At 38.0% G+C, this 25,426-nt stretch overlaps 1 protein-coding gene across 1 annotated transcript in view; it reads right to left on the reverse strand.

Moving 5' to 3' along the window:
• Positions 1 to 293: 293 nt before the first annotated feature.
• The window catches only part of LOC134537653 (reticulocyte-binding protein homolog 2a-like), a 28,886-nt gene continuing 3,753 nt past the window's right edge, over positions 294 to 25,426 (reverse strand). Inside the window, exons 2-5 of the mRNA XM_063378330.1 lie at positions 7,051 to 7,313; positions 6,116 to 6,278; positions 2,991 to 3,083; positions 294 to 2,421 (exon numbers count right to left, since the gene is read on the reverse strand). Coding sequence (XP_063234400.1) covers positions 1,729 to 2,421; positions 2,991 to 3,083; positions 6,116 to 6,278; positions 7,051 to 7,313 — 1,212 coding nt within the window. The 3' untranslated portion in view covers positions 294 to 1,728. The remainder of the gene's footprint in view (positions 2,422 to 2,990; positions 3,084 to 6,115; positions 6,279 to 7,050; positions 7,314 to 25,426) is intronic.

The following is a 25,426-nucleotide window of genomic DNA, read 5'->3' on the forward strand; positions in this document are numbered from 1 at the left end:
ATAATAAAATATGATTTCTGTGATATAACCCATATGTTGCGCATGGTGCATTTAGTCCAATCGTGGTAATGTGAGCACTTTTTAATTCAATCTTTGTGCAAAATCAAAATCAGGTCCGATACCGAGGAGTGATACTATAATAATAGTGAATATAATCACTTTATTACTTATGTTTGTGTACATGTGCGAAATATTCTTAACACTGCTGCGGCATTTAAGTGTAACATTCAGGTTTCTCCTGATGTTTAAATTAATTATTTTGTGTGGATCACCAGCAGATATGTTAACTTTTTTTTTTTTTTTTTTACAAATTTGTTCTCTGAAAATATTTTTTATAAAAAAGAAATTATATATTGCAACCAACTATAATTAGAATATTTAGGAAAGAAAAATGCCTAAAAACCACCTTTTTGCACCTTCAAACCCCAAATTTTCCCCTCCGCTTTTTTTTCCCCCCCAGGGGATGGATATTCCTCAACAACTAAACCAATTGAAGTCCCCCCCCCCCCCCCCCAAAAAAAAAAAATATATATCCTTGCGACGCCCATGGTGTGGGCCATGGTTGGAATGCATTGGTAAAATTTTATTTATTTTGTCCCAATCCGTGTCCTTTAGTATCATAGAAGAACACACCCTGATATTTGCTGTTTCCTGTTCCCGTTTCAAAAAAGGTAGACGGCGTGGTAAAAGCCAAGAAGATGGAGACTAAACATTGATCAGTGCTCTCTCCGTTTGCGAACCGGCGCTTTTCAAAGGCTGAACACATGGATTTATTTTCACGTTGTGCTTAGAATCCACTTTTTTTGCATTTACTTTTTTCCTTGCAGAATAAATAAATAATTATTATTGGACATCCACAACTTCCACAAGTTAAATGGACATTTAAAACATAGCTGCGTACACATTTATAATGCCTGTAAACAATAAATAAAAACAATTGAGAAACGAACATTGGTGAGGCTTTGGTGGGTACCGAAAAGAAAATTTACTTGAGGAAAATTAAGTTTTTCTTGTTATTTATTAAATAACTGGTGCGATCACAATAATGTATAACAAAACATATCTTTTCACCCTCTTCATAGACAGAACTAATTTATAATACTTCTTACCAGCAAAGTAATCTTTGTATAATAATAACATTTGGAAAATATGGCTTACGTAATATTAGATGTCTTTGACCACAGTTCATAATTATATTATTTTGTAAGTTACATATATTCTCCATGACATCAGAGTTTGCTACTTATGTGACCTCTGCCTCTACCACTTCAAATAAACTTATTTTCACATTACATTAACTTCAATTGTGTGCTCTACTAACTACTCAAACTGGAATCTAAAGTAAATATTCAAAAGAATATTGAGGAATCTCAGAGTGGGAAAAACATATTTTGAGCAATTAACGCAGGCCTTAAACAAGATATTTTAAGGGTAACTTATGAGGCGAACAAATAAATATAAAACTCACTGTCAGCAAACTGCTGAAGATTAATAATTACATAAGTTTATACTACCAAAAAAATAACTCGACTTCACTGTTATTTACAGTGACATAGTTACACTTCACCAGTCAGTAGCAGCCCGTTAACTAAATCTTTCTTAATTGAAAAATCCTATCTAAAAAAATTAATGTAGCCTAAATAAATACTGTAGTCATTTACTGTCTTTTTCCGTCGCATATTCTGTCGAAATACCTTGTCTGCAACACCTATTTACCCTAGCACTGCATTAGCAAATCTTTTCCGGAGCTTTCTGTTGCTCTGTATTTGCGAGCGCTGTTTGTTTCACGTCTTCTTCCTGGCGAGCTACCTCGGACGTTTTTACGGGCTGACAGCTTGATTTATTTTCGGCGGCTTCAAGCCGTTCCTTTTCCTGCGATTGCCCGACGACTCCTGTGCAGCTGCTTGGTTCCTCTGCTTTGCCTTCCTGCGCTGCGCTGATTTCGCTGCTGTCCGGTTCTCCAGCGCCGACGGGGCTGTCGTCTTCGGCGACGACCTGAACCACGAGCTGGAACTCGACTGGGGGCTTTGGCTGGTTCTCAACCTCTTTGGGCTGGTCGACGACCTCTTTGGACTGGTCGATAACCTCCTTGGACTGGTCGACAACCTCTTTGGACTGGTCGACAACCTCCTTGGACTGGTCGACAACCTCCTTGGACTGGTCGACAACCTCCTTGGACTGGTCGACAACCTCCTTGGACCGGTCGACCGCCTCTTTCTCCGCGCGTTCCTCCTCCAGGAGCTCCTGCTCGTAAGCCCTCCTCATCTCCTCCTCGATGAGGACCTCCGGGTGCTCCTGCAGGTACAGTTCCCGCTCCTGCTGCTTGCGGAGCTCCTTCTCTTGCTGCTCGGCCGCGCGGAAGTGCTCCCTGATGTCCTTGATCGACTTCAGCATGACTATCGGCACGTGATCGTCCTTTTTCTGCAACACATACACAGCTGGTATCTTTCACCGACATCAACTACTCTGGCATATGATGGAAGTGTGGTATGATTTAATCATTCTTACGCACTTTGTGGATGAGAATTACAATCGTTTCATTCTCATTTCTGATTCTGATGCCTACAAGAACACACACCTCAGCTTGCATTTGTTTCAGTATAATGGTGCCTGTGTTAAGTGTATGTACAACGTGATCAAATCATATGATTCTATTCACGTCTGTAAAAATCAACTTAAGAGGATAGCATACATGAACTATTACAGAAAATAAGATGGTCTAAAATCAGAGCAGACATTATAAATTAATATATCAGACTGGCAGTAGGCTGTTAAGAAAGTTGCTACAATAAGCAGGCCAATTAAACTAACCCTTCTTGGCTCACCGAACTTGATTTTTATCTTTGCGAGGTACAGATTGTGTGTTTCTGAAAGAATGAGGTAAGTATCCGTGCCGGGAGTTAAACAGGGAAGCAACAAGTTGTAAGTATTTTTTGGTCTTATTGTGAGGCATCTTCCAGGGAAATTCAGCTGAAGAATTAATGTTTTACCTGAAATAAAGTTTCTCCTTCAAAGTCGAGCAGCTTCTGTTTCCTCGCTCGAAGAAGAATGCCGACTACCTTGTTAGAGATATAGGTATATATCTGAAACAGAAAATAAAAATCCATGATTGTGTGTACAGCAAAGAGCAGAAGTATACACAGGCTTTGCATTTTTGCATGTATATAAAACTACTTCATCAAGCTATGTTAAGTGTAATAAAACCAATAAAATTTTTAAATTATACTTTAGTAAGGATATTTTAGTTTACAGATTTATTATCCCACACAAGGTCACCCGGACACCAGAAAACTTTTCAAGAGGCCGCCTAGTTACATAGGGGCGATTTTGTGTTGGTGAGGCGATGTGAACAAAATAACTGCAACTGAATAAGATACATTTTGAAATAATAATGGAAAAAAAAAAAATGTGTCCTTGTGCGGCCAGTTATTCTACGATTAAGTTGAGAATAATTTGTATAAAAATCCAACATGAAATGAACTCATTCATCATTATGTTATGACTTAAAGTAGTGATGAGGTAGAACCCTCCCGTGGGTCATGGACAGTCAGCAGTTTAAGCTGGCACAGTTCACTTTAAAATGAAGAAGTATAAAATTAACAGGAAGTACAGAGCAGTAATCACTAGGGGTGGGCGAAGCTTTGAAAATACAAGTAGAATAAAATAATTTTAGTATTTGAATTCGTATCCAAAATATATATTTTTGTTTGCATTTCTATTTTTATCTATGTCATACTTATAAGTACGTATTATAAAATGTATATATTATTTAGAACATAAAAAGAATATTTTGAATAAAAAGTGGGGTGAATAAATATCATGTTTAATATTGCATAAGCTCACAGAAATATCTGAAACTGCATAAACTGTTCACCATGTTTATGACCTCGGCATTGATCGGCTTAGGCAATGTTCACATGTGCTGGATTTGGTGCTGGAATCACAATCGTGCGACAGATGCAACGAGAACTGATGAACGCGATGCGACAAAAAAAGAGAAGATGCATTTTTTTTAAAAACCATACGACAAAAAACACAAACAATTAGAAATAAAATGTCACTTGCCGTTAAATGCGCACAATCGCTTTAAATATTAACTACACTTTGGCCTACAACAGCCATCAGTGTCTACAAGTTTAATATTTAATATTTATTCGGAGAAATCTATTGTACGTCAAAGTATTCAAAATATTTCACAAACATTTTCTGTTAACAAATAAAAATAAAACACGAATAACAATTGCTTTATTTATGCACCAGTTCAACTAATTACTATTCAAAAATAAAGGTCTGACGCTCATTTCGTTACAACGCGCTCGCGACGCGATGAAAACAGGAATGCTGAAATCACAAAAGCACGACGGCGGCGAAGTGAGATTTCTAACTAAGAGTATTCGTAACATCTATGACGTATGCGCGACAAAAATGGTGGATGCGACAGACTCCCCGATTATAAATACGTATTATCTATTTCCAGCGCGGCGTTCCTTGAAATGTGCGTCATAATTTTGTTTTCGAAAGATGGTTAAACTGGTCCACTGGTATTGTTAACTAAATTTAAATAAACTTTTTTTTTTATCTCAAATAGCCTATATCGATAAAAAAATATCTGCAGTATTGATGGCTATCGTAAATTTGGTGCATATGTGACAGCAAAAAACATGATAAAATAGTTTATTTTTTATTATCAGGTGGGTAAAAACCGTATGTTTCACAATAACGCGATATCTTACTATCGCATCGCCATCTTCGTATCGAGGTGTTCCACTATTGTGATTCCTGCAAAATGCTGCTAAACACCCATTAATATTTCACAGGAGAAACTATTTGTAACAGTCAGTCACTATTAATAACAAGGCATTCCATAAAAGTAAACGTTAACAAAAAACGGTTGAAACCAAGATGGCGTCTTTCAAATACATCTCCTTAGAAATAAAAATGGAAATTATCAGATGATGTTCTAGATGTAATACACCATTAAAATGTATTTCCACAATTCTCATTCCAAACTTAACCTCACAAAATACACATTTTCCGTTACGTTAAACAAATTTTAATTACATTAAAAAAATTGGTTGTCTGTAAAGTCGGTTTACGGACGATAGTTTAACGTGACGTCATAACAAAACATTGATGAAATGATTGCATACTTTTATGAATAAAATTGAATCATTTTTATTTTAATAATAAAAAAATAAATAATTGAAATTATACTAGTAATCAGATTTTTAAAATGCAAGAATAATTAAACCTTTATTGCCGAAATTGTTGTTGTAATAAGCAATGAAAACACATTAACTTTTCACTTCACTTTCTAAACAGTCGACGAAACAGTTCACGTGTAGATGACTTGTAATTAATTTTAAAAACTGGCGTTTAACTATAAATTTTAAATATAATTATGAACAAGTTTTCATATAAATAAATAAACTGTAATCAAATATCTATCATCAATTATATGAATCACCATAATTTTTTAGTCAATTGTAACATAAACTATTATTACTGCACTCGCCGACAGCGTAACGGAACAATGAGCGTAACGGGACACAGCGTAACGGAACAATGTGCGTAACGGGACACTTTTTCGTGCGTGCAGCCGGCGTTCATCGATTTATTATACGTCACGTCAAAAAAGTTCTGTGTGAAACTTTATCGCGCTCTACGGCGTGCATCTGGCAACAGAGCACGCCGAAACACGGACAGTGCTACCTTTGAATATATAAACTGTATAGAAGTAGCCATCCCAGGTTAAAATTTCTAATACGGTTTTGAGGTAGTTGGTTAATTCACCGCCGCAATCGCCACCATCTCTAGGGCATCGACTTGCGGTGGTCCCTAGCGGACAAGTGTCTAACTCTTCAGACACCCCTTCCCCCTCCTGTTGAACGACGTTGAGCTGCAGTGAATGCTGGATGAGGGGTGCGGGGAATGACAGCGGGCGACAGTGCTGCGCTCTAACGTGTAAATAACAACTAAGACGATACAGGGCGTTACGGCAGCGCACTGCAGCGGTGAAGTTCCCAAGCTGCTCATCATACGCTACTGAAAAACGTAGAGTAAATCCTATCCACTCGCGACTTCTATACAGGCTGGAGGGACTGGGAGGACTCACGTGGAAGAGGTTGCCGAAGCTGATGGCCGTCCTGGGGTCGTCGTCGCCCGGGCCGTCGGACAGGGACTCGCCGTTCTCGGCGATGACCTCGCACAGCTCCAGGATCTCCTTGCTGACCTGCGACTGCGCCTTGAGGCCGCGCAGCGCCGTCTTGCCCACCGGCCTGCGACACGCGCACGCCCACTCAATCACTCACTGAATGTACGAAAGGAAGACTGACTGAACGAATGATAGAAATACCGAATGAATAGGTATATCAATGAAAGGAAGAATAAATTTATTAAATGTTAGATTGAAAAAAAAAAAGGTTAATGGAAAAATGTATGATTTCAGAATGTTTGAAAGGAAGCAGGTACGAATGGTAGAATGTTTGATTGAAAGTATTCATGAAAGGAGGAATGAATATTAGAAAGATTGATTGAATGAATGAAGGAATAAACAAAGTCAGAATGAAGTATGAGTTAGTTTGCATAGCGGGAATACGAGAGTCAGATCTTTGAATATATATACTGTATAGAAGTCGCGAGTGGATAGGATTTACTCTACGTTTTTCAGGAGCGTATTATGAGCAGCTTGGGAACTTCACCGCTGCAGTGCGCTGCCGTAACGCCCTGTATCGTCTTAGGTTGTTATTTGCACGTTAGAGCGCAGCACTGTCGCCGCGAAACATTCACTGCAGCTCAAGGTCGTTCAACGCGTAGGGTTGAGAGGTGTGGTAGAGGGTGGGTGGAGGACAACGCGTGTTCGAGGGAGGGTGGGGAAGGGGTGTTTGAAGATTTCGACACTTGTCCGCTAGGGACCACCACAAGTCGATGCCCTAGAGATGGTGGCGATTGCGGCGGTGAATTAACCAACTACCTCAAAACCGTATTAGAAATTTTAACCTGGGCTGGCGACTTCTATACAGTATACATATTCAAAGGTCAGATGCTGACCTGCCGTAGCTGGCGTCGGAGCGGTCGAGCCGGGGCCGCGGGGACGTCCTGCCGTCGCCCGAGAAGGGGTTGACGGCCTGCGCCTCCAGGTGCGCGCTGGCGTGCTTGTTGAACAGCGCCACCTTGCTGGACAGGTCGCCGTAGGGCGAGGCGCTGCGGCTGCGCGGGGCCCCCGAGGGCGTCAGGCTGCGCCGCGAGTGGCGCGCTCTGTCGGGCGCCGCGTCCATCGGCGACAGGCTGCGCCGGGGCGCCAGCGACACCTCCTGCGAGCACGAGAGCCAGCCGATCACTGCATGGTCACAATTCGGAACGCAAACAAACATGGCTAAACATTGTGCTAACATTGTGCTGTCATCATTTGTGGGATTTTTTTTTTATCGCTCTATTCTGTTTTGGTAAACTATTGTGTTTGTTTCATCTTTTCGTTTTGTCGTGTTTTTGTTTCGTTTCAACCATTGTGCTGAATTTTTTTGATTCAATATTTCTGTGTCGTCATCATTTGTGGGTTTTTTTTCTTCCGTTCTCTTAGTACATTTTTCTTTGTTTTTCTCTGTTTGTTGACCATATTCCTGTTACGGAATATTAATTGGTGTTCATATCCTTGTTGACTACAGCAATTTTTTTTGCTTAGTTTGTGTTTTTTTTGTCTTTTTTGGGTATTTTTATTTATTTATTTATTTATTTATTATTTTTTAGTTTTCTTCAACAGAAAAAGGTTCTTAGCAATGGCGTATGTCCAAAAACTTACATCAAGTCATGGCTAACACCGCACCCAAGTACTCGGTTTCAAACTATTTCCTTTAGTTGGTGGGAATGATAGATTTTTTTAGGATGTTACGTATGCCCAGCATACGTGCATTGATGATGCCAGCGCGGCGCCTAACCGCGCGCTGGATGCAACGTGTTCAACACCAGTTGTCGCGCGCTGTGCGGGAAGCATCGGAGCCGCTCGGAAACGCGTTAAGACAGCGATACCAGTTGGATCAATATTTATAAATTCAGAAGAGGGGCTAGTGTTGACGGAGGCATGGTTTGGAGATGACTGTGTTTGAGCTTAAAACCACCCAGAAGAGACATCTGATTCAACAGTCAGAACTACGTGTTTTTTCAGCTATTAATAAACTAACACGTAAATGGAGATACAAGGAGAATTTTGAACTTTGGTGACTTTAAACGTTGATCAACTTAGAAGTCACTCCCTCGCTTGGTTTAGTGATGTTTAATAATTATGTTCTTAAGAATTAATATCATACTTAAGAGCGTTAACGTAAATGATAAGAGTTTTAGATTTGTGTGTTTGAAAATCATAAAACTTGTTAACTATTCGTTTTTGAAGGAAGTGCAGATATCGCAGATATCCTTATTCCTGTAATATATTCCGTTAACGTGTATCAATGTACTGCCTTCAGCATTAAAGTATGGTTTATTGTCGCTTCATGTATTTTGTTGTAAATTCACGTAATGTGATTTGACAGTGTAACCCGACGCATTGCGGCGGGCGTTATGTACTAGTTGAGTAGCCTCAAGCGCAGTGTTTTTGTTAAGGCGCTTTCACTTAAGTAAGGGTTATCCTAATCATTTTTGTATTTTCTGTTCGCTGAGACTTTCCAGCTGTGTAACAAATGAAAGCTCTGGAAACAAATGTGATTTTTTATGTCTTGAAGTTAATATTTGTTTGTGATGAAGGGTATGTGTATTTGAAGAATAAAAAGTTGAGATCTAACACTTAGCACACCTCTGTCTAAAATATAACCCCTTGTTCCTCTTGCGTTTGACACAAGAGGTTACAAGGATTTGGGAGAGGGGAGTGGGATAAGGCCCCCCCCCCCCCCCCCCAAACACCAAATCATCACACTCCCCTTGCTGTCCATAAATATGGCATTTCAGCGTTCTTTACGATACATATCGCTAATTTATCTCATGTAAATGCACAACATGGAATTTGTACAAATTATGTATTTGTACAAATTATTATTCAAAACTGTTGTCTGAAACAAAAAAATAAAGGGGTAGGATTAAAAAAAATCATAATTTACGTATCATGTACACTGTTAAATCCGTTCTGTTTTATTGTAAAACAATAAATCATTATTTACATCTTTCGTCTGAAATAATTTTTTATACGACCAACCATTACTACAAGGGGTGGAATAAACATGATTGAATGACAAAGAAACTTCGTAACTCCCTTAGTAAGCACACTATTAAATTCGTTCAAATTGAGTGCCATTTGTTACGTTTCCGTACTTTGTTGAAGCAACAGACGCGATAGTGAAAAGTTCCGGGTGATCCGGCTCTGTTTCCGTACCATTGTAGAACGGGCATAAACCACGTCTCAGTTTCGTGATTATAGTACTGTCGACGCTAGGGGCGATATTCCAAGACTTTCGAGTAAGGTAGCGAATAAGCACTGCCTTGGAATACAGCCGTAACCTAAAACCTAACGTGTCCAAACTGAATTCCAGCAAGGAAACAAATAGGCAACCGTTCTAATAAACTGTTTCCTGCGCGAGGTTAAAAACTGGTTTCAACGCATTCTAGCGGATGTTTCGCAACCATACGTATATCGATACAATTTTTATTGCGAAAATAGAGATAGTAGCACCATCACACAAAAATATAACCGTGCTCTAATTTTCTAATTTTCTTTTAAAGTTGCGATTATTTCTTGTTATGGCCATTAAAATGTTCAAATTGTATTCCAGGACAGTTTTATTTGGCACACCAACACGTTCGGTACGTCCTTCGATGATCACAAAAAATTGGTTGTCTGTAAAGTCGGTTTACGGACGATAGTTTGATGGAATTATTGCATACTTTTATGAATAAAATTGAATCATTTTTATTGAATTATCACTATTTTGTATGGATACAAAGAAGGTGTGAAATGAAATCTACAATTGAATTGATAAATTTACTTTTATTTGCACTCATTAATTCAAATATGTTTATTACTTTAACGAAGAGATTATTTTAACTATAACTGTTGTACATGTTTGCTATTTAACTTCTTCCAATCTGTGTTATTCTGTTAAGGATAGGACGATGATAGGAAAAGTAGAAAAACGAATGTGAGTGTTTCAAGTTTAATGTGCCTCGAAAAAGTCAAATCGATGGTTATTCCAATCGAGTGGAAGAGAGATAGATGCGGCGCAAGCGTACAATAAGCGTAACGGGACAATGTGCGTAACGGGACACTTTTTCGTGCGTGCAACCGGCGTTCAACGATTTATTAGACGTTGCCACGTCAAAAAAATAAGGGACTGGCCGTGTCCTATCGTGCACTAGGAATATGTTCAGGGTTCAACGCCTAGACCCTTGCTCTCGTGTGTTGTAAAGGTGGGTTTACGATTGAAAATTAAGAATTAAGAATTAAGACTTAGTCGTGTACTTACCATATGACTCTATGTAAACTAGTGGAATGGTTTATGATTGTCGTGTGTGAATTTTGACGGGTCGTGTGCGAACCATATGATGACTTAAGACTTAACAGAAATTGTTATATTTTATATTTTTCGTTAAGACTTAAGGGAAGCGACCATTCACAACAAACCGGAACCTTTCAGCCGGAAGTTTATGTCTTGGTATTGTACCGAGCGAGGCAGTATTTTTGGTTAGAATTCGTATATTTGTAATTTGTAATCATCATCCATTTCGAAAAATAGATATCCCATTATTTGTCAATAACCTATTTCAAACCTGCTTCTCCATTTCTAACAATGGCCGACCATGTGTTTTGTGCTGTGATTGGTTGGAATTAACGACTTCTATGTGCAATCATGAACTGGAAAAATGTAGTTTTGACTCAATCGTGTGCTCGATGTTAAAGTTATAATTCTTAAGGAAATCAATCGTAAGCCCAGCTTCATACCGGCCACGGAACGCCGTGGTCGCCCTGTCTGGTCCCGGGCGAGAGAACAAAGAGCTGAGCGAGGCAGGTCCGAACAGGCCCAGGTGGACGGCGTCTAGCCACCGTCGAGGCTCGCCAACAACACCGGCGCTGACGTCACCGAGCCGGCAGCGCGCGATCCACGCAGAGCAATGCCACGATAGGGGCCCTGCCACGCTCACGCGGGAGACCTAAGACAGGGGTTCCCACAAGGGGGGGGGGGGGGGTAACGACGCAGACTGCGTCATTAAAATTTCAGGGGGGGGGGGGGTGGTGGCAGTGGCGGATACAGAAAAATCTCAAGGGGGGGGGGGGGGGGGGCGCAGGTCTACCTCTTCCACACACTCCCTTGTTACGTCACCTTGGTTGCTTGGATGCAGCCAGAGATCTTTTTCCAAGCTCTATCCGTTTCATTTACGTCTCGCCCGAATATTTGCTGTTGTTGGTGCATAATTGTGTGCTATATGTAGTTAAAATGGCCAATTGTGCAGTATACAAATGTCAAAATCACTACAGAAAAAGTAAAGATTCTAGTCACATGCAAAGCTTAATAAAACTTTATTCAAACTGTTTCCAAGACATGAAGTCGTTAAAGGTAAGTGTATGAATGTGTAATATAACATCGCGGCCGGGTGCGCGGCCTCCCCTGGCCAAGAACCATGCTTGGTGCTGGGCTGCCCTGGTCAAGGGGAGGGGGGGCGCGCGCCCCCTGCGCCCCCCCCCCCTTTATGAATCCGCCACTGGGTGGTGGTCAAAAGACGAGAAAAATGTATATATTATTTACATAATTATAGCTTCTAATGTGAAAATACGATTCTGGAGCTTTGATAATTGAAAGGGATCTTGTAAATCAAATTGGCAACCCCGCACTTTCCTCAACAAAAGCAGTTTGGCATCTGTCGGTTCAGGATGGAAATATTACCTGATATGACCAAAATTATTATTAGAAAATCAGTTTTAATTAATGCAAAATGTGATAAAATATAATACTAAAAAAGTATAATATTATAAAATAATTGAGTAAATCATTTAGAAAATGGCATTAAAAAATTCGGGGGGGGGGAGGGGGGCCGCATCATTAGTTTAGGGGGAGGGGGGGTGAGTCATAGTGTTTGGGGGGTTGGGCACCTCTGCCTAAGATGCACATAAAGTTCTGCCATTCCCGATTACACCCGAACAATTATTCACCTTCGGCCAACTTCGGGATTTGTTTTATTTTTTGCGCAGGAAAAATGAATTCAAATATTAAAAGTGGTCGGTTAGGTTAGCTACGTTAAAACACTTCAAAACACTATGGACGGTTAGTTAGGTTAGTATAGCTACATTAAAATAAACAGAGAAATATAAATATATATATATATAAATAAACCCGAGGTTGGCCGAAGGTGAATTGTTCGGCTGTAATCGGGAATGGCAGAACTTTATGTGCATCTTAGGCTTCCCCCAAGAACACCGGCACCTTTGAATATATATACTGTATAGAAGTCGCCAGCCCAGGTTAAAATATCTAATACGGTTTTGAGGTAGTTGGTTAATTCACCGCCGCAATCGCCACCATCTCTAGGGCATCGACTTGTGGTGGTCCCTAGCGGACAAGTGTCGAACTCTTCAAACACCCCTTCCCCCTCCCGTTGAACCTACTTGAGCTGCAGTGAATGATAGATGAGGGGTGCGGGGAATGACAGCGGGCGACAGAGCTGCGCTCTAACGTGTAAATAACAACTAAGACGATATAGGGCGTTACGACAGCGCACTGCAGCGGTGAAGTTCCCAAGCTGCTCATCAGACGCTTCTGAAAAACGTAGAGTAAATCCTATCCACTCGCGACTTCTATACAGTATATATATTCAAAGCCGGCACTGACGTCATCGAGCCGGCAGCGCGCGATCCACGCAAAGCACTGCCACGACGGGGCCCTGCCGCACTCACGCAGTCGTCGCGTCTGTCTGACGTGTCGGAGCGGTCAGCAGGGACGTAGCTCGTAGTTTGTGAATGGGGCAGGGGGGGGGGGGGAGGGAGGTTGTGGTCCCAAGGTGGGTTGCAGGAGGGGTGAGGCGGGGTGGGATGGTCCGAGGGGTCTGGACACCTCCTTTCAAGGATTTTAATGAACAAAAAAAAAAGAAGCCAGAGAATACAGAATAAGAAAATTACAGCAACTTAGCTACATAATGTTACAGAAAGCTTTATTTGGAACAATTAATAGTGGGCTACAATAAATGCATTTCCTCCCACATCTAGTCCAACATGCCTCATACACAGAAGCGGCAGGGAATGAGATTTTTTTGCAAGAAGTCCATATTTAGTATTTAATGTTAGTTTGTAAGCTTGTCTTTCTGAAAAATTGACATGTGTGTTTTCATGTATTGTTTTTTGACGAAAACATCTAACAATTTTGACTTAAGGAATCAGCAATTTTTCGTTATTATTAACACTTGTGCGACCATTTTAAAATTATTGCAACAACATAATTAAAATAATTAGGCTCTTGTGTTACCATGCCTTCTTCGCCTTGTATGTCGAGTATATGGTTGAAAGTTGAAACTTTTATGAAATTTAAGCTTTTTAGACTCGACAGATAATTTTTTTTTTTATTAGTTTGACTGTTTTAAGTCACATTCCACATAAGATGACACAGCATTGTCGCGTTGGCCGGTCACTCTGAGGATCGATTGCAGCGTCGTCTGTATAAAGTCCAAGCGACAGTGGTTGCAATGGGTATCAAACAGTATGTATAACGTTTGGCAAGGAGACCAGTGATATTAGTTTTACACCCGTGTGCGTGCTCTCCACTGTTTGAAAACCCTGGCTGGCGCCCAGACTCAACAAGGAAGTGGAGGTTTTTTCTCTTTTATTCTTTTGCCGCAGGGTCGCAAACGACGTGAAATAATTGGGGGTCCAGCTATTTGCCACCTCGCCGAGATGTTTTATTTGGCAGGTCTGCTGCGTGCGATCCTCATTCCTCGCCACACCCAACGTGTGATAAATACGTCAGATAAATAAAACCCTGCAAATAAAGCCCTAGAAATAATTTTTAAGGGCTACTACGCCACATGCTAACAAAAAAATTCCCTAGTTTTCCCATACACATACATATTGCTTACCGGTTATAAAGCGCGTCTCGTCCGTAGGTTCCAGTGTGCATTTAAATGGACATTTACTCCATAGAGTAAGTAAAGGGAGAGGCGCCACTCCCATAGTAATGATCGTTTGCTTAAATTTGTAAACAAAACCCTTGCGATCATACCATTTCTTTGCAACTTGACAACGAAAAAATTACAGCCAGATACAACCTGAGAAAGGTTTAGCGCGTGATAGTTGGCACCTTTGTAGTCACCATATTTTATATTTTTTTCGATAAAGGCTACTGATATTGTAAAATTGCTTCATGATAGTCCTTATAATGGGACGTTGAACTATTTCCGTAATAGAAAAAAAATTTGGTTCAACATGGATTCGAACTGGCGATCGTTTTCGACACCTATAACCGCATGACCACCAATTCATCTTAAAAGTGTTGTAACAAGTGAATATATTTATGTAATATTTTTCTGCACTAATAAAGCCCAAATTATGCAGCAAGATTGAAAATTATCATCGTTTAGTAATGAATCTTATTTCTGTTTATTATATTTATTTTCCATTCCATTATATTATTTTAATTTTCATCTTCAAAAACTACGATACCGGTAGCAGGTAATATGGAGAACGACAGGCCAACGTACTCTAATTTTCGTTTTCGGCAATATGCCACGCAGCATCTAGTTTTTAGTGACATTTTAAAAATATATTCTTTTACTTTCAAATCCCATTATTACCACGAGACAATACAAAGATGGCCTTATGTAATTATAACAACTGGATATGTAATAAACTAAAGAGATCGAAACTTGTAATCTATTTTTTTTTTTTTTCGATGTTGGTGAAACATGGTATGATCCCATTTTTAAGGATTCAGTTTGTCCTATCTACTCATGGAGTTAGGAATTTATCTACTGTCACCCCCCTGGTAAAGGATTTACTCTCTCTTTCCAATGCTTGATTTCTGCCATTAGCGCTGTCCTTGTTTCAGTGTGCTATGTTGCCAGATATACACCAGAAGGCAAAAACGTTTCAGACACAACATTGTAATATAATAAAAATTTATTAAAATGTATCTGAAAATTGTGTTTTGTATAGCAAAATTAGGAATGATAATTTTGTAAATACTTTTTTTTTCCCATCAAGAGTATCATTTAAATATTATTATTATTTTATTTATAAGGAGTCGTAATTGAAAGACGCCATATTGGTTTCAATTTTATTCGTCAACAATTTTGATAACAATTAATATTAATATTTAGTTTGCTCTTTTCAGCATAAGCGAATAGTACAAATAGTTTCTCCTGTTTAGCATTGAATTAATTTATTTTTCAGAACGACTCCAACTGTAATAATAATATCAATAGACAATAATTTATGGTCTTAGAATTAAAAATAAAATATTAAAACTTATTACAATTAAATATGGTATAAGCATAATTTTATACAATCCGGGTCGTTACAGCCTGGCACACAATGGTCGCCATTGCCACTGCAATCTAAGCGTGAGAGAGACTGTGGGGTTGTTGAGACTGCAAAAATATTTCGTTTTCAACACAAAATATTTGGTGGGGATCTATTTCAGCAGAAATATTTCGAGGCGGGCACGAAAATATTATTATTATTATTATTATTATTTCCCGGCGTGAAAGATGTTCCGGTCGCGGATGTTGACGTGCTGAGTCACTCGCCCGTTGTGCCAGCCGACTGGCGTCGCAGCGCCGCCGCGCACTCAAATTTGGAACAACGACGCGTCCGCCTCCAACGCCCGCAGGTCTCCGCGCCGGGCGAAGCGAGGGGCTAAGAATAAAACAAGCCGCGACTAATTTTTTTTTCCTAACCTAACTAAAACTTAGTGTATTTTGGAGGAGTCCGGGTTAGGGAGGGACCTAGGTGCGTCTCAGGCCGAAGCCTATACGCCTAGTCATTGCTGGGATTAGCCATGCAGGGAGAGGGTCGCATGCATCGTGTGCTAGGAGGGGATTGGCCAGCCACGGCAGCGATTGGCGCCATGACTAACTCCCCTCACTCTTAAATCTAGACTATAACTAGAGATAGGTTGGGCCCAGGTAAAAACCTGCATAGACACAGGGAAAACCCTGGGCACATTCATGCGGGATGCAAATTGGCATGCATTACGTGTAGGAATTTACAAGAGACAGAGGATGGTCTGGATGAAGAGTTGGACAGAGTAGAAAAGAGTCTACCATGCGGGGGTTGGGCACTTAGACTCGTGGTCCGCTTTGAATTTTATTTGTATCTGGAATATTTGACCAGGGACGCAAGCTCCCCTGGTGGTGAGTGGTTACACTGACCACTCACTCCGCCGCCAGTCAGAAAAGGACGGTCATTCCCGAACAAACCCAAGTTCGCCGTTCGCTCTCGTGCAACTTCGTAGCCGAAAAAAAAAAATGCAACGGCTTCGACTCTTTTAAACAGCAACAGTTGGGGGCGCGGAAGACTACCATATCTGACCTCTTCGAAAAAAGCGGAAAAGTACCATAACGAAAAACTGCCATAATTTCGAAGGACGAGACGGAATTCTGCCATACTATCCATGGACAGAGTACAGCGGCATTGCTCTCGAAGTAGCGAGTAGAATACTCGGTAGATAGCGCTGTCAAACCTCTAGCTGTTTCTCAGGTTAACTTTAAAGCATACAGATAGCGCTTCTGACAGCGATTGTTGCAATAAAAAATCATTTCCAGATCGCGGACGAGAAGAAAGAAATCAATGTTTCCAAAAAAGTTTTATGGAGAGCAGCACTGTATTCTTATTACGACTATTTAAAAAAAATACAGATGGTAGTTTTCTATTATGGTACTTTTCCTCCTGTTTTGACGAAGGCGACGGAAAAGTACCATAATGGAAGACTGCCATAACAAAAATGGACGAAGGGGAATTCTGCCAACATTTCTTATACATTCCATGGAATGAGGAAAACGGCCTTACTCATAAACTCGTAATGTAACGCGCTTCATAGAATTTACATTTTTGCACACTGGAATAATTGAAGTACATAGTTGTAGATCATTATTAAATGAATTCAAATCCAACGCAAATATTAAAGGGTTTTCCTATGTAATGTTTTCATTATTAGGGTGATAGAACACAAAAATCACAGATATTAAGGTTTTTAATGTCCATATTAAATTAAAGTCTATATTTAAGATGCGGAAATTAAGGGGAAATTTTTGTGTACTGTAGTTTGTATTGGCACAGGGCAAGCAGCACAGGCGCTCTAGGGGAGACACAGGCTCGTACATCGAATGTTGGTGGGCGTCGCACAGGTTTTCAGTCTTTCAAAAATAAACTCTGCTACAATTTAAGTATTTTTTCTATTACGAAATAAAAAATATTACTATGTGAAGCATATTATTCTGCTTCTTTAAAACTGTCAGATCAAATTAAAATTCAGTTTTTTGTGCCTTACTTATAAACGAAATATGACACATACATTAAAAAATATGTACCATATAAGATCATAGAATAACAATAAAAAACACAATATATACAATGTTACATATCAATAAATCTACGACAAAACACGAAACAACACAGATTGATTATAACTGGTAATTTTGGTTTTGCTTAAGATTTTTTACCAATCAATGTTTCTAGATTATTCAAAAAGAGTTATAATTTTTTACAAATTTTATCATTACTAATGGTTTTAAAAGTGTCAATGATTCTATAATTGCAAGTTTAAATTCTTAATCCAAACCGAGATATTATATCTGAAGCATGAAAAATGGTAGTAAAACATATATAATAAAATGTGTATCCCTGATTGAACATCTAGTAAATAGAAAATATTAATTAAAGATTTTTTGCTGACATTCAATTCTATTTAAAATCAAAATTGGTTTTATAATTCCAAATTACGACACAATAGCTAATCAATTTGAAGAACAAAGTATACAATCAGGTATTGATGCAGAAAAAGTTATAAATTTAATAAGACCTAATATCGTCAAGTACAGCTATTATCTTTATGTTGGTGAAAAATATAATTCGAAGGTATTCAAAGTGGACACCACGTTTAATGTCATTTCTTACTATGTGATAATTCTAATTAATTGAATTATTGTTTTTTACTAAATATTATCCAATAAATGCTATCGTAATTCAGAGACGTGTGTTAACTTTAAAACCAGATCTGGACAGCTGAAATATCTTGCTGAATAGTTTCACATATTTCCTTTAGCATCTTTTCTTGATCAATTCTGATTACAGTTGTAATATCATTTATTAAATATTAAAGAGTAGTTGAGATAAACTACTACTTTGCGGAACACCTAATACCATGAAATTGCATTGCAAATTTCACTGCAAAGTGTCTATTAGATAATCAAAAAATATATATACCACGCATTGCTTAACGAGGCCTAAAATAGATAATTTTTAAATAATAATATTGGGTTTGGAAAGAATTAAAGGCTTTGCTCATGTTAAAATAAATAGAATATTTTATTTATACCTGAATGTTATACTGGCGCGCGCACACACATACACATATATACATGTACATAATACTTAGTTTGTTAAATACGATCTTCCTGGTTGAAAAATAATAAATTTTAGAATAAAATTCATGAGCCTATAAATGTAAACATAACAAATGTATTGTTCAATTCAACTGTCAATAATACTTCAAAAAAATATATAACATAAATGGTTGAACACAAAATATCGGTATACAACTCACTGACTGATGGACAATTCAAATATTTTATGTACAAAAGCAATTTTTTTAAATGTTTTAAATGTTTGTTCGAGCTTTATTTATAACAAGTTGGAATGATAATGCTACAGTTACTAAAAACTAAAACGCTACAAAACTACAAAAAATATTTTTGCAAAACTCCGTTCCCCCGGAGAAACCCCCGGAATGGCCACCGCTGGGGAGCCCAAGAAAAGAAACGGGCTCCCCATTTGGAAGCCACCTGGAAGGTTTTTTTCTGTTCCACCCACCGTTTCTTTGGTAGCCTGACTTGTTGCAAGGGATTGTATTCATACCAGAGAAAATGCCACCATTTCGTCTGAACAATCCGCCTTGGAGGAGCCGGGGCGCGAACCCGGGTCCTACAAGTCACAAGGCAGGCGCTCTACCCCAGAACCAGAGTGGTAGAGCGGATACTTGCAGTCTTCTTAACACTGACATGATGTTATTTCACGAGTTTAGTGTAGTTTCGTGTGTCAATAACACATGCAGTACGTGTAGTAACATCTATCCTCGGTAACGAACAAATTTATGTATTCCTATGTTCTTCGTTCAGCATGAATTTAAGTAATTTCATAACATTAAAATATAATCTGTATAACTGGTCTGCAAATTTTTCAGTTGATTTTCTGCAAACAAACTTACAGTCCCGCTATACAATAATTATATAGAACTATATTATATGGACAAGTAAAAAAATACATTGAAAATTTGAAACAAATGTTTAGTTAAACTATGTTTGTGCTTACAAGGATGAAGTTATTGTATAGCATTTTATTTATTTGGTTTTAAAGCCACAGAAAATTTATATCACTTTTGGCGATGTTCGTTTTCTTTCATATCTAACATCGTTCAATTTCCATTGTTTAAATTTATTAACTTTTCTTCTGGGGATGAATAGCAAGGGACTCTACAGTATATCAAAATTAATTTGGGTGTTTGGGAGGCTAAGCTCTTAAAAGGCGAAAGCGAGATGTGCTGGAAACGCATTTTTCGAAAGCGATGCAGAGCTTTCTTCGGAGGTCCGTTGTGTACGTACGGTAACACGTATGAATACAAGGATTGAACCGTCGTATCAGATTTGGTGCCATGCAATAATTTGGTCCTGTGACAGTTTGTAGTTTCTCCGTTAGTAGTACCTAAGTTCGAGCCGACTTCTTGTATCCAGGGAAATATTATTTTTTCAGGAATGTTTAAATTATTATCTACGCTTAACTTAACGGTTGCAGTCTTCAAACTTGGCAGGCCTATTGAAATTAATGAGATCTACCATTTTTGGTAGCTTCATCGATTAGAACTTAAATTTAGTTAAAAACATATATTTAGTGTTTTTTCAACCAATCTTTTATTTGTTGCTCATCTTTATGCGACACCTTCACGAACTTAAGCATTTTTTAGGCATATGGACGTGCGGATATTCTTTCCAAATATAACTACGTCATCTGTCATATGAACGTGTAAATACATCCTTTACTTATTTAATTTAATATGTAAAAAACAAAATATATGTTTTCCCACTAAATATACAGCTACAGTTTTAAAAAAAACGTCTATATATAGCACCCCATATGTGGGAAAACGAGCATACATATAAGCTAAAGTACTCGTCACATTAGAGTGACTAAAACAAGCAATATGTAAATAGTTTTTTTTTAATACAAAATAAATTTGTAATGTTTTATTTCATGAGTGCAGAACAACTGGTGGATGGATGATGAAAGTATTTGTTATTTTCGGAGTTAGACTTAGACAGTACTATTGTCTTATTTTGAAAATCAAGTGTGTAAAATTCCATTAAGAAGTACCAACATTCTTATTTAAGGGGTGGAAATGATGGATGGGGTGATTTTTTTTGAAATGTTAGTGATCTTTATTACTCATTTTTCAAAATTGAATGTAGACATTAATTTTTTCCAAGTGCTCAAAATTTCATTAAAAAAGTGTCAAAATCCTCTTTTAACAGGCGGTTTTTCAAAATTTCGTGCAACGGAGATTTTCTTCGTTTTTAGAAATGTGCAAAATTTTATCAAGAAGTACCGTAGTTCAGCTCTAAGGAGAGGGAAAGTAGGATGGAGTGTTTTTTAAAAATCTCACGTGGACAATGAGTGATATATATATATATATATATATATATATATATATTTTTGCCGAAACAGACGAAGACAGTAGTTATTATTTTGCTTGATTCGTCAGTTGGGCAAAATATTTCTTCCAGTGGTACTAATAAAATTTTATTATGATGTTCTGAAGCATCTAACACTCTGCTGATATCTCATCACACGGTCAGGTGGTCAAAACATGAATATAGCGGAGTGAGCTCTTGAAGGCGTAAACAAAGCACTACAGGAACATGTTCGTCAGAGAAGTCCTTGGCGAAGTGCCTGCGCCAGTGCCAACAGTGTTGGCACAAGCGAGAAGAGACGCAATTGAGTTTCCGTTGGACTGAAATATGTATATACGCAATATACCTTCATTATTATTTTATAGTGTTGTTTGACAACTCAATGCCGTGGATAGTGCAAATATATATGTAGAACATAAATTTCATTTTGTTATTCACGACGTTGAAAATATCGCCTTAGTAAATAAATAAATATATTTTTTTGACAAGTGACATGTCTGTTTGAAATTAGATCAACGTCTTTCACTATTAAACTAAGCTGCCTCCATGAACCAGGCGGAAAACCCTAACTCTAAACCAGCTTTTTATTTGGGACAAAAAAAAATCTTAATCACCACTTTACACGGCATGTTGATGATTTCAATTGTATGACATTACTTTGCCCTTAGGGTCAGTCATGAAAATTTACCCCCATAACTCTCTTGCATATGTTTATTTGACGCAAATTTTGTACCTAGATACACTCTAAAGGTTGTTTGCAAGGTGTAAAACGTCACGCAAGATATACGAGGCGTGTGTTTTAAGTCAGTATCGTTCTGAAATTTAAAAAAAAAAGTAGACTTTTCTTAACAATTTTTGTTTTTACATGAATGTCTGTGCCGTGATTTACTTTTAAACATAATTTCCAAAAATATCAAGTCACTTATCGTATCGTACAAGCTGCTTTGAATCCCATCCTCTGGAAGTCTGCCGCCTGATTAAAAACAACCACTTCAAAACGGCCGTAATCTATGAAATCGTAAAACGTCTGTTGTCTTTCACTTTTTCGTCAACTTTCTGCACCAAATATTCAGTAATAACAGAAGGTCGTCTACTTGGTCCCTCACAGTGGCGGATCCAGGATTTTGGTTTGGGAGGGGCTTGACCCAGCTGAGGCTAAGCTTTATCAAGGCAAACACTAAAACAATAGTGGACCCCAGATGCTTTTGGAGGAGGCTTGAGCCCCTTAGCCCCCCCTCTGGATCCGCTACTGGTCCCTCATTACGAACATTCGTGCGGCCATCTTTAAAATCTCTAACCCATGAAACAACCAAATAACCAAACAAGGCAATGCTCTTGCAGACGACCGCCAGTTAGTTACAAGGGAGAAACCGCTGACGCGGGTATACCATACTGCAGTCTAAGTGGGGTTTCAGAATTTTTTTTTATCGCGAAAAATGCTTGCCCAGTGTATATTGTAAAATTATACGTTTTGTATTTTTAACTGCTTCAACTGAGTATTTTAGTTTCCTGCTGATGAGAGGGTGTTTTTTCAGGAATTATTTTAAGCTAAATTAAACATTTAAATACTTATTTTAAAAATATCTAAATACAGTTTTCATTAATGTGATAAACACCCCTATCACCTTAATATTCACCACTTGTACTTTCCATAACCTGTTCACGTATATGCGCAACACTTTTGTTTGTATTTGTAAAACATTTTTTTTTTCTTTCTTTCCGTGTCAGATCGATGGTGGATGTGTAGAAACTGCACTGTATCTCTCCTGGGCGCGAATTCTGGAGGCTAAGTTTAGACTCGCGTGAATTGTCGCCAACTCCGAACCTGCCAAGAATTACGTAACGAGGCAGGCATTTTGCGCGGCGTGAAATAAAATCAGTTCCGACATGAGTGGCTCGAGTGAAATAACAGAGCTCAATGAAATGTTTTAAGTGAAACTTATTTCCAGCTGGTAGGGTACATCGGGACGGTGAAACAACAGACCATAACGGAATAGCGCAGGAGTAAGGTCCTCAATGGTGGAGAGAGGAAGGAAGAATATTGAGCGCCCCACTCCTCACACACGGGCAAGCGTTAGTGAAGCGACGTTACAGTGCGCATTTATCGTTACGCTGGAAACCAAAAAGAATTTTCTCTTTTAAATTTTTATTTCATTCAGTTAGTAGCTGCGTATTGTGAAAATTTGTATAGACTTTTCCAATAGTGTTAGAATTTATTTTGTTGTATGTTTATTGTGTACTTCCATATTTAGTTTTATTTTCCTTCATTCAATTGGATTATTAGGATGTAAGATTAAGATATAACGCGCGAGGTGGTAACATACCCATAAAAAAAATTGGTTGTCTGTAAAGTCGGTTTACGGACGATAGTTTAACGTGACGTCATAACAAAACATTGATGAAATGATTGCATAATTTTATGAATAAAATTGAATCATTTTTATTGAATTATCACTATTTTGTATGGATACAAAGAAGGAGTGAAATGAAATCTACAATTTAATTGATACATTTACTTTTATTTGCACTCATTAATTCGAATATGTTTATTACTTAAACGAAGAGATTATTTTAACTATAACTTTTACACATCGTCGGTCTAATTAGCAAACCTCGTAACTCCACTTTTTGTCAAAAATTGGTTTTTGGTATTACTATATACTCAGTTATGTGTTCTATTACCATTACAAAGATCATAACAATAAACAATCCCTATGGGCTACAATCCTATTTTCAGAAAACCTCTTATCTCCAGCTGTCGATTTCCTGCATATTAGCATACCTCGTAACTCCATTTTGTTAGTAAAAAACACAGTGTTATTGTTGGACTGTCTATTAATTGTTTTTAAAATATTATTCTAATTGTTTCGATATTGTTTGTACGTATGGAGCAGGTACATTTTATTATTATCTCACACTTTAACTATTGTCCATCGGTTAATTATGCATACAAAACACTTATTGCAATAAATTATATTTTTCAAACGTTTGTAATACAGGCCATAATATCAAATGTTTTTGGAGGTAATGTCTAAACTATTTTATACGATTTAGCTATCCATTCTTCATTTCAGAATGTCAAGAGCCAAGAATGATTTCGAAATGGATCTCATGAGTACTCGTTGTAGAACATCATACAGTCTTTACGATATTGGCACTTTCATTGTTTTCTTTTACTGTTTTCGATTTGAAAGCCAAAGATGGCTTCTGTTATCTGTGGAACGAGACTGAGAGGGGCCTTGGTTCAAATGAGTTTGCTACGATAATTTGCAACTTCATCTTGTCGCAACTACCTTTGAGGAACGATGCCGACAAATTGATACTGTATAGTGATGGTTGCTGCTATCAGAACAGAAATGTGACTCTCGCCAATGCACTCTTACAGATATCGGTGACAAAGTGTGTAACGATAAAGAAAAAGTTTCTGGAGGTCGGACACACACAAATGGAGGCAGACTCCATGCACTCGAAGATAGAAAATAAGCTGAAAAACAAGAAGATTAATGTTCCAGCTGACTACATTGCACCTTGCAGGGAAGCACACAGAAATCCACGTCCATATGAAGTTCATTATTTGACTCACAGTTTTTTTAAAAAAATTTGATCATGCTCAAGTGTATAGCTCTATCAGACCAGGCAGAATAACTGGGGATCCATGTGTTACCGACATCAGAGCCTTGAAGTACACTCCAGATGGGGTTATTTCCTACAAGTTGGGTTTCATAGAAGAGTGGAAGAACTTGCCTATTCTCAAAAAGAACATTACTGCTAAGCAATTTAATCGTTTGCCAGCACTGTACACTGAGAGGCTGAAGATAAAGAAAACTAAATACGACCATTTGCAGTCCCTGAAAACAACTATGGAGTCAGACTATCACTTATTTTATGATAGCCTTCCTTTTCAAAACTGAAGCATTGATTTTCTGAGGGGTAATTTTTTTTTCCAATTTGTTGGAGTAATATTTATTGCCTCATTTATCAGTATTTAAAAGCTAGTTTTATCTTGATGTTCTTTCAAACGAATTCATAGTCAATGTTGATTTTATGTACTATACAATATTGCTGTTGTGTATTGTATACTGTCCTTACTGTTCAATATCGGAAATAACCCGTGTATTGTTAGAGATACGTTTTTATAATATACGAATAAATTTGGTGCTATAACTATTCACCTCAAAATTGTTCTAATATCAACATTAAGTTTACGCCAATAAGAAGATTTATATCTTATCAAACCTCGTATCTCCATATTTAGTTTGAATGTATGGTTGTAAAACCTCGTAACTCCATTAAAAAAAGGTTTGGTAATTAAAAATTGACACAGAGTTTGTTGACAAACGTCAGGGGGTGTTTTAACTTTTATGTGATGAATTAAACACATATTTAGTACAAACAAAAAAGTTATTCAGTTTTTTGCTTCTCTTGTAAAATTTGTCTTCAGGGAGTTACGAGGTTTGCTAATTAGACCGACGACATGTTTGATATTTAACTTCTTCCAATCTGTGTTATTCTGTTAAGGATAGGACGATGATAGGAAAAGTAGGCAACGAATGGGAGTGTTTCA

Source organism: Bacillus rossius, chromosome 12 (assembly GCF_032445375.1).
Source record: "Bacillus rossius redtenbacheri isolate Brsri chromosome 12, Brsri_v3, whole genome shotgun sequence".
NCBI classification, from domain to species: Eukaryota; Metazoa; Arthropoda; class Insecta; order Phasmatodea; family Bacillidae; genus Bacillus; species Bacillus rossius.